This window comes from Pelophylax lessonae, assembly GCF_965119305.1.
Source record: "Pelophylax lessonae genome assembly, chromosome: 2".
In the NCBI taxonomy this organism is placed as follows: Eukaryota; Metazoa; Chordata; class Amphibia; order Anura; family Ranidae; genus Pelophylax; species Pelophylax lessonae.
The window spans coordinates 93015073-93025023 of NC_138769.1; the positions used below are offsets into that span (position 1 = coordinate 93015073).

At 47.6% G+C, this 9951-nt stretch overlaps 1 protein-coding gene across 2 annotated transcripts in view; it reads right to left on the minus strand.

Moving 5' to 3' along the window:
* Positions 1–9552, minus strand: part of CCT8 (chaperonin containing TCP1 subunit 8) — a 28657-nt gene extending 19105 nt beyond the window's left edge. Inside the window, exons 1-4 of one of the 2 annotated variants that reach the window (XM_082246506.1) lie at positions 9369–9551; positions 6029–6119; positions 1704–1783; positions 64–213 (exon numbers count right to left, since the gene is read on the minus strand). In XM_082246506.1, the coding sequence (XP_082102632.1) occupies positions 64–213; positions 1704–1783; positions 6029–6119; positions 9369–9428 (381 nt within the window). In that variant the 5' untranslated portion in view covers positions 9429–9551. Of the gene's footprint in view, positions 1–63; positions 214–1703; positions 1784–6028; positions 6120–9368 lie in introns of both variants that reach the window. The other variant, XM_082246505.1, reaches the window with a different exon arrangement.
* Between the last annotated feature and the right edge of the window lie 399 nt (positions 9553–9951).

Here is a 9951-nt window from a genome sequence, read left to right on the forward strand (position 1 = left end):
CATACAGATATTCATATGAAAGACACAAAATGCCTGCATGTTGTACAACAGACCAATCCTGACCTCAGATACAGACAGGCCCATCCGTAAAAGCTCCTCGGCCAACTCAAGCAGCGCACCAGCAAACACCAGTACGAAATTAGTGCCATCGCCAACTTCCTGTTCCTGCATATGGGATGCCATTACAACCATCTTGGCAGCCGGGTGCTGAACCTACAATACAAAATTAAAATTACAGAAACACTTTCAGATAACTTCACCCTACTTGAAGGTGTTGTAAAGTCAGAAGGTTTTTTAATCTTAATGCATTCTATTCTATTAGCCCCCCTTAGTCCCCCTAATACTTACCTGAGCCCCATCTCTATCCAGCGATGTCTACGAGTGCCTCAGCTGCCCACGACTCTCTCTCCTTACTCCCCGAGACACAGCAGCAGCGTCATTGGCTCCCGCTGCTGTCAAACTCAAGTTAGCCAATCAGGAGAGACAGGGCAGCGCCAAACGGCAGCTCTGTGTCTGAATGGATACACGGAGCTGCTGCTCGGCTCAGGTGCCCCCATAGCAAGCTGCTTGCTGTGGGGGCACTTAACAGGAGGGAGGAGCCAGAAGCTCCAGCGAGGGATCTTGGTGCTCTGTGCAAAACCACTGCACAGAGGAGGCAAGGATAACAGGTTTGTTTTTTTTGTTCTATTAAGAGACTTTACAATAATGTTAAAGTGGTAATAAAGCTTTTTTTTTTTTTTTAAATAGAAAACATGTTATACACCTGCTCTATGCAGTGGTTTTGCACAGAGCAGCTCCTATCCTCCTCTTTTCGGGTCCCCCACTGGTGCTCCTGGCTCCTCCTCCTCAAGCAGTGCCTCCAGAAAAAGCAGCTTGCCCTGGGGGCTCCGCTGCGTGCTAGTTCCCGAGCCGCTGCTCTATGCGTGCATAAGACACAGAGCCGTGGCTGGGCCCTGCCCCAGACTCTCTCCTCATTGGCTCACTCACTGTAAATGACCCAGGACAGCGAAGGCTATCGGAACATCGCTGGATTGGAGTGAGCTCAGTAAGGATTTGGGGGGAGGGGGGGGGGATTCTAAAGATTTAGAATGGTGCTTATCCTGACTACTTAAAGTAGAACTCAACTGAAGAGAAACATTTGTGAGCAGGCTCCTTATTACAGGGGAGGAATGCTATGTCTCTTCTGCCCAAAACAAAAACACACACCTATCTGCTTGTTTCCACTCTTAAGAAAAATATTGAGGGGAGTATAATTCCACTTTAAGAAGAGGCGTGCATATTGATGATCAGATCACATGAGCATACAGGTTTATGAAGTTAGTAGACACCTCTAACACCAGCCTAATACAAGGGGGATTTTAGTGAATGGCTGGCAAAGCTCACCTCAGCCTACTTCTTAAAAATACAAATAAGTTTTAAGCAGAACTAAACTATTCTAAACTAGCAAAATGAACTGCAAAACATAATTCAGGATTACTTCTATAATGGCATGCATTAGTAGCTTGCAGCCCTCCAAACACAGAATAACGAATGCCAGCATGTCCTGGGGCATAATTCTCATGTAGAAAAATAATGATAACCCTGCCTATTTGTAAAGAAAGCAAGATCTATAGCCACAACTTTTCTTCAGGGCTCACCAAATGAACATGTACTTGTACTTTACTTCTGCTAATAAAAATATAAAGTTTGCGATTCACACTAACCTCCAGTTCTCTAAGGATGGTGGCTGCATCATTAGTAACAAAAAGCTTCTCCAGGTGATTGATAACCATTTTGCTCATCCCTGAAACAGAGAGATAACATGAATGTCAAGACAAAGTACAATGAAGGCAACCATTACACTCCAAATATGAGCGTAGCATGAAAAACGGTCAGAAAGATGGAGTAAGCTTTTAATTATAGCTGGAACCTACCCTGGAGTTTACTTACCTCTTCCTGACAGCGGGGGGCTTCTTTAGTGTTCACAGCCTTAAGCCTAGTACACAGTTTTTTTTGTTCAATTCAGCAGGCTGAAGGAAAACTGAAGAGCTCAGGAGGAGCCGCTGTACTAACAATGGGATGTTACTACAGTGATCTCCCCTACGGAGCTTTTGTGTTCTGACAGGATGTCCCCCCCCCTGTCAGAAAACAACAGCCAGTGGCTGAGTGCGGATCAGATGCCAATTGGCAGACTATTTTCAGTCATGCCCCTCCAACAGAAGCCATCTTCTGTCAGACCAGCAGCCGTACACATGGCCTGAATAGTGTATCTACTGTAGCAATATGGCTCTATTTAAGTCTATGGGGAGTTGCTGTGACGGTGAAGCCAGTAATGGAAAGCATTTTGGCACCAAACATTAGAGGAGGCCGCAGCTGTAAAGAAAAGGAACGTAAACACTGATGGACTCTGGACACCCCGACTGGGTATCTCCGCCAAGAAGCTGCTTCCTAAGCTCCGGAACACAAGATCAGTGAATCTGTCTATAGTTACCCAAGAACTAGACAGTACCAGTTTTGGAGGAAACCAGAATAAAACCGTTTACTCCAAAACAGGCACAGAGAGATAGACACTGTGGGACAATGCCCCCTCCCCCTTAGCCAATCCACATATACATCCCGTAATAGGTTAATCTTAAGGCAGACAGAAACAATAGAACAATGGAATACAGGTACTTAATACCAAACCCCAACCCACTATCTAGCAGGGGTCTATGAGACACTCCTGCAATATTCTAGCAATCTGAAAAGTCAAAATTGTCTATCTCTAAATATCTCGAGGGACATTGTTCAGAAATATTATTGTCCCAAGTGAAAGAGGCCCTTCACTCTTTCAACACAAACCACACATATAGAACCCAGGATAACACGAAATGCTGAGTCCGGTGTGGTTGTACAGTGAGTCTGATTAGTGCAGACCCAACTGGGGTTCTTGGTCACCCTGTGCCCCTAATAGACACAGGGTGACTTACACATAAGAGGGCCCGGAGAAGCTAGACAAAGAGTTTCCTGACCTCTCTAAAGTAATCTGGGTTCCACGAGCCCCCCCCCCAGCCAAAGTGACTCCTGTCACATATCTCCCCTTTCGGCAGTAGACTAACACAGAAGAAGACCCCAAACAGGGTGACTTTGAAGTTAGTCCGTAGCTCCAGTCCCCCAATGTCTGCACCCCCACAGTACCCCAAACAAATTGTCCAGAACAGATCGTTACTCAACCAGCCAACCTCTGCCTCTTTCGTAGAACATAAGCCCTGCTGGGGAGAAGTGTGGACTGGTCCTTCTCCCTGGAGTCCATTTAGCCGCTGGAGAGAAGACAGGGTGGCTGGGCTCACTCCATCATGCTGTTGGGGATCTGGGCCAACTGCCCAGCATCCCTGGGGTATCCAGGTCAAGACTGTAATCTCATACACTTTTTCTCAATGAAAATCCGCCAGTGCTTGTACAACAAGGCTGACATGCTTTTGTCCCAATGCCAGGCCTTTTTCTGGGGATGGGTTAGTGGAAACCGAAGTCCCATCCAGTACCACAGGAAATCCATCTTCTATTAGTTGGGGCCAGAGGCCAGCAGCACTCTGCCCTGTTGCCAGCTCGTCCGCTGGATTGCTGTCAGTGAATACTGCAGTTCCATCCACTGATATCAGCTCAAGCTGCAGTTGTGAGGTGCTGACTGCATTCTCACCCTGGAGCTCCTGCGGAGTTGATTGTTGTGGGCAGAGGCCAGTAGCGTTCTGCCCAGCTGCCAGCTGTTCCACTGGGAAGTAAATTGAAATGCCAGTGGCCTTGCACAAATCCTTCAGGGCCGCCGATTGTTGTATGCAGAGGTCAACAGCACCATGCTCTGAAGTCAGCTCTTCTGCTGGAGGCTCACCGGGTTGTTCCTCAACAGAAAAATCTATTAAATCCCCAGTCTCTGGTGGTGTCTGGGGATCGAGATTCACCATCTCCTGTCTGCGGAACCCAGAAAATGTTATCGGTGATGGGCAGAGGCTAGCAGAGCTCTGCCCTGTTGTAAGCACTTCAGCTTTGGGAACAGCAATGTACGGAGTTTCCGCTGCCGATTTGAAGGCATGCTGCTGAACGTGTTCTAGCATTTTCCTGTATGCCCTTTCTAGATGCTGTTCTTTCCTTAGCAAGAGTTCTAGATCAGGTTTAAGCTCAGAGACCCCTGTGAGACCGAGCATAGTCTCTCTGTATTCTCGCAGGTCCTCAAGGGTAGGTTCCCCTTCATCACCAAAAACAAACGCATCTGTAAGGCTCTCCCACAGCAATCCAGGGCCACCAAAGTCATATCCCATTCTGATGTCTCTCCTAAATATTTCTGCCATTGCAGAGCCCGATACTTATTGTCCAGCTCTATCTCCTGCTGGACCAGCCTGTCCAACTTGGATACCCATTGCTTCTGAGGCTGCTCTCCCAGGAATGCCATCCGCAACTCCCGTTGGTCACTGACCCATTGCCATGGGGTTGGAAAGCACTTGCCCTGGTATATACCAGCAAGCTGGAGGGCTCCAATCCAGAGCTCCACCTGAATATGCTGCCTGAGCTCCAGGTATTGATTCGCAGACACTGTCCTAGGGTATACTGAAAGGGCGATAAGCAGCACCCCCTCGAACCCTGATGCCAGGTCCATATCTCCGTTTGGGCGACCAAAGTCTGCTATCCCAACCTTGGATCCTCCCATACTGCAGGCAGCATCCCACCGCTTGCCACCAATGCAACGGAACCCGGACACCCCGACTGGGTATATCTACCAAGAAGCTGCTTCCTAAGCTCTGGAACACGAGATCCGTGAATCTGGCTATAGTTACCCCAAGAACTAGACAGTACCAGTTTTGGAGTCAACCAGAATAAAACTGTTTATTCAAAAACAGGCACAAAGATATACACTGTTGGACAATCCCCCCTCCCCCTTAGCAGCCAATCCACATACACATATACATCCCATAATAGGTTGATCTTAAGGCAGACAGAAACAATAGAAAAATGGAATGCAGGTACTCAACAATAACAAACCCCACCTCACTATCTAGCAAGGGTCTATGAGAGACTCCTGCAATATTCTAGCAATCTCTATATATCTCTTGAGGGACATTGTACAGAAATATTGTCCCAAGTGAAAGAGGCCCTTCACTCTTTCAACACAAACCACACATATAGAACCCAGGATAACCGGGGTAACACAAAATGCTGAGTCCGGTGTGGTTGTACAGCGAGTGATTAGTGCAGACCAGACTGGGGTTCTTGGTCACCCTGTGCCCCTAATAGACACAGGGTGACTTACACATAAGAGGGGCCGGGGAAGCGGGACAAGGAGTTTCCTGACCTCTCTAAAGTAATCTGGGTTCCATGAGCCCCCCAGCCAAAGCGACTCCTGTCACAAACACATAGGGGAGGGTTCTACTTTAGAATGGGTTAGAGCACACATGTCAAACAAGGCCCGCGGGCCGAATCCGGCCCTCCAGGCATTATCAAGTGGCCCTCGCATCCAATTCTGCAGCCAGAACATGGTGAAACTCCATTCTACCACCTCCGGCTCTGGCCCTTCGCTCCCCGCTGTCACGTGCAAACACAGCAGTTTTCCCAGAAGTAACAGATCCCTGCACACACTAATGGCAGGGACAGATCTCCAGCTGAGAGAGAGAATGACCTCTTTGTATGCGGCTCTGCCTTGCCTTTCACAGGTAGGTACAAGAGCCAGGCCAGGTAGAAGAGAGAGATGCAATAAAGCTTTGGGAGGGTTGGGTTGCACACTGTGCATAGTGCACCCCTAAAGCCTGCACTCTTTACCTAATGCACTCCTGAACACTGCACTCTGTATGTAGCTCACATTAGATGCAACTGGCCCTTTGAGGGCAATCATACTGCTTATGCGGCCCTTTGATGAAATTGAGTTTGACACCCCTGGGAGGGATACAGAGGGAGAGCGAGGGTTTATCTTCATAAAAATGTAGTTATACTTAAAAGAAATAGCTTATCATGAGGTCAAGAGAATTAAAGTATTCATTTAGTTTACTAACAATTTACTGTGTTCACAGATATAGCAGTGACTTACCATTAGGTCCATATGCAGTACGAGTGGTCTGGGCAAGTTCCTTACAAGCCTGGATGTTTCTAAACACAGCCTCTTCTAAGCCAGAATAATGCTGCAAATAAATACACAAAGGGTTAAACCACATGCAATATAGACAAACATTGTCCAACATGGTACTACACAAGTAAGAAATATCTATTATGATTCCCCTCATTGATGCCTAAAGTGTGGTACACACAAAGGGACAGCTTTTCAGAGGGGGGAGGTGACAGGTGGTGAGGAGGCATTATTAGGGATGTACCGATAGATCGGCTTCAGAAAATTATCAGCCAAAAATATGGCGATTAGCGTTTTGCCGATAAAAAGTGTTTGAGGCAAAGAGGATTTTTAACACCACAACGGAAGCGAAACTGACCTGTATGAAGACATACAACTTATTTAAAAAGTCAAGTATAATAATAAAAAAAAAAAAAAAAATATATATATATATATATATATATATATATATATATTTTTTTTTTTTTTAAACTGTCCATTTTGGTCAAACACATCCTGAATTTTCAGTTTTGGGCCAGAATTTTCATTTTGGTGCACCACTAGGGATTATGTTGCCTCCTCGCCTTCTCTTTTAACCCCTAAATGGCCACAGTACAACCATGTACATTGCACACAGTTGTGTTGTGGTCTTGATCATTGTCCACTGAATGCGACAGGGGGTTTAATTCTTGCCATGGCACGCGTACACCCCTGTCTGCTGCCTTTTAAATGGGGAGTCTATAGGTGCAAAAAGTACCCAGTGACTTTTGGCAGATATCTTGTGAGCTTATATTGTCCCGTACTCTCTGCCTGTGTGTGTATTTGTGGGACAACAATTATTTTTCTGTACTTGCAGCATATTTAAGGGCATAAAATGCTGTGAAATAAACATGTATTGCAAAGATATGAGGAAATAGTGTTTTTTTTTTAACCCCTTCCCGCCAATGCCCCCCCCCCCCGGCCCTTTAAGGGTTAAGCAGCTCAGCTTGAAGCCCAACATGCTAAGAGGCAGCATATATGTGTGCGGCCGGTGTGAAGTTAAACATAAGTTCTAAAGGTACCACAGATAATCCTGCTGTGTTGCTTGCCAACCTTTCACAGTAGCGTACTGCTCACCCTCACATCAGCCCCCCATGGTAGTGTTCTGTATGCCTCCAAAGCAGTGTCTTACTGTAGCTGCTGACTTTTACTATTGGGGCACATACCCGTCCAGGGATCCCACAGTATCCTCACCTGAGCCACTTCTTGAATTGGTTCTCAGGTGCTGGCACCGTCATCTTGGCCAAGGGTAATTAGCACACAGCCGGTTTCCTACTGCGCATGCGTTAATTGCACTGCACTCTCTCAACAGGCCGGCTGCGGTGAGGGCCGACCTTCCGGCTGAGTTTGCCTTGGCAAACACAGCAGGAAGTGGAAACCGGTACCAGTCAAACCAGGAATCCACTCCCCCTTCTTTCCCACAAGGTGCCAAATGTGGCAGCGGAGGGGGGAGGGTGTACAAGTGGAGCTTCCACTTTTGGGGGGAGCTCCACTTTAACTGAGGCAGCTCCTGTCCCCGCCCTCTGCTATCCACTCTGCAGTGAACACGAAACCAGCGGCAGGCTGGGGGGAAATCTGGGCCTTGTTCACAATTAACCCATCAGCTGCCTGCGATTGACAGCTTGCCAACGCTCACTCTAAACCAGAGGTCCTCAAACTACGGCCCTCCAGCTGTTGCAGGACTACACATCCCATGAGGCATTGTAAAACTCTGACATTCACAGACATAATTAGGCATGATGGAAATTGTAGTTCCTGAACAACTGGAGGGCCATAGTTTGAAGACCCTTGCTCTAAACTAACTGGGACTGGAGACTGACTTCTTATTTCAAAACCATACTACAGTGAGTGGTAATGTAAAGGCTCTTTCAGACAGCAGGGCGGTAAGACAGGCAGCCAAGCATCAGTTTTACCGCCCCCAGCCACCCATCTGAATTGTAACAGAACAGCTGGAGAGGGCTGTACACACGCTGCAGCAGTGCAAATTCACTGCAAACGTAAAAAAAAGTCCTGTGCCTTTTCTGAGCACTGCGTTGTGGATCTGGGGGGCTTACAAATTCCAATAAGCCCCCCGCCCATATACCCCACCCAACCCCCGGCAGGGTTGTGGGGAAGTGCAACCCCCCCCAAACCATACCAGGCCACATGCCCTTTGGGGGGGGGGGGGTGCTTTGGGGTGGGGGGCTCTTCCCCACAACCCTGCCGGTGGTTAGGGGGGGTATACGGGCAGGGGGCTTGCATGTTCCCCCCCCCCCCATACAGTTTTTTTTTTTTCACAATTGCCAGCAAAGGTTTTGTTTACATTAAGCTGTCAGTGAGGAAACCCGCTGACAGCTGATGTTTCATCTGTTGTTATGGACACAGCAGCCGGCTTCCTGGCCAAGCCCTTAACCAGCCCATGTTAAAGATGCCGGGGGCCACTGGGTCCAAACATTTGCAGCTGAACGGCTGCTATGAAAATGGTCAGTAAAGACTGAGGGGTAATTTGTACCGGAGAAGTGTGATCCCGGCCTCCTAGTATTGTAAGCTCACAGGAGCCGGGCCCTCCTAACCCTCTAGTATTGTAATGTCTCCCTCTATACTGGGATGCACTGCTGGCACTATATATAAATTCTGTATAATAAAACAACTGAAGACCCAATTTTTCTTTCCAGTTGTGGATTAGAGTGGAGAGGGATTAACCCCCCCCCCCCCCCCGTCAGGTCTATTCCCATCTGTGACCCCCATCAGGGAGATTTACTATCTCTGTCATGTTTACCTTTATTATCGTAAGAAACTCCTAAAATTTCAGGTTGTCACCAGAAAAGGAATAGAGGGGAAATCTTCCAACGGGGCCACAGGTTTTGGTGACACACAGATTCCCTCTCACTTCCTGTTTGGCTATGGGACAGGAAGTGAAATCTCCCCAATGGGACAGGGATGACTTAACAGAAAAAGCTGACCCACCCTTACTCTGTCCAATATGAAAAGAAGGAAAGTTTAGGGATGTGCTTTAACTCCATTCCATGTGGTGTCATTCCTTCATACACTGCTAGGGAGGATCCCCGGATGATGTAACCATGGTGATGAACGGTAAGCTCAGGCCTGTGATATGAGCAGAGCCCTTCATACAGGTGGGGGGTGGGGGACACTCCATGTGTAATGCTCGCTCTGTCCCTCATAGCCCTGTGCTGTGTCCCCCCTCCTCCATGTGACAGCCCAGTATGGAGGGAGGCCTCGTGTTCTAGAACATTCTATGTGCCGCTCAACCCCCCTCATCCTCTCTACACACCCCTCCCCCTCTCACCTTGGCTCCATCCTTCAGCATCTGGGCGAAGCCCGGGGCCTTGGGGACGTGCAGCGCCATGTGTGCGGTTCCGGTGTCCGGGGAGAAGAGAGAAGAGACGCTGCACACCACACACTACCGGCGAGGAGACAGGCGGAGGACCACAATGCTCTGCGACACAGGCAAGACTAATCCATCCGGAGAGCCACTGAGCGGCCTGTACAGCGGGAGCAGAGGAGGGAAGAGCGAGGAGATCGATGTGATCGGGGCGCGGCTATCTCTCCTGTTCCATGATCTAGAAGGGGAGAAGCGTGGTTAGGGCGTGAGATCAGCACTACAAAGACAGAGAGAGAGAGAGAGAGATATATACTGTGTATGTACAGATATGATATATATATATATATATATACAGTGTATATACAGATATATATATACTATATACAGAGATATATATATATACTGTGTATATACAGAGAGAGATATATACACTGTGTATATAGTGAGATATATACGGTCTATATACAGAGAGAGAGATATGTACTGTGTATTTAAGGAGAAAGAGAGATATATATACTGTGTATATGCAGATATATATATATATACT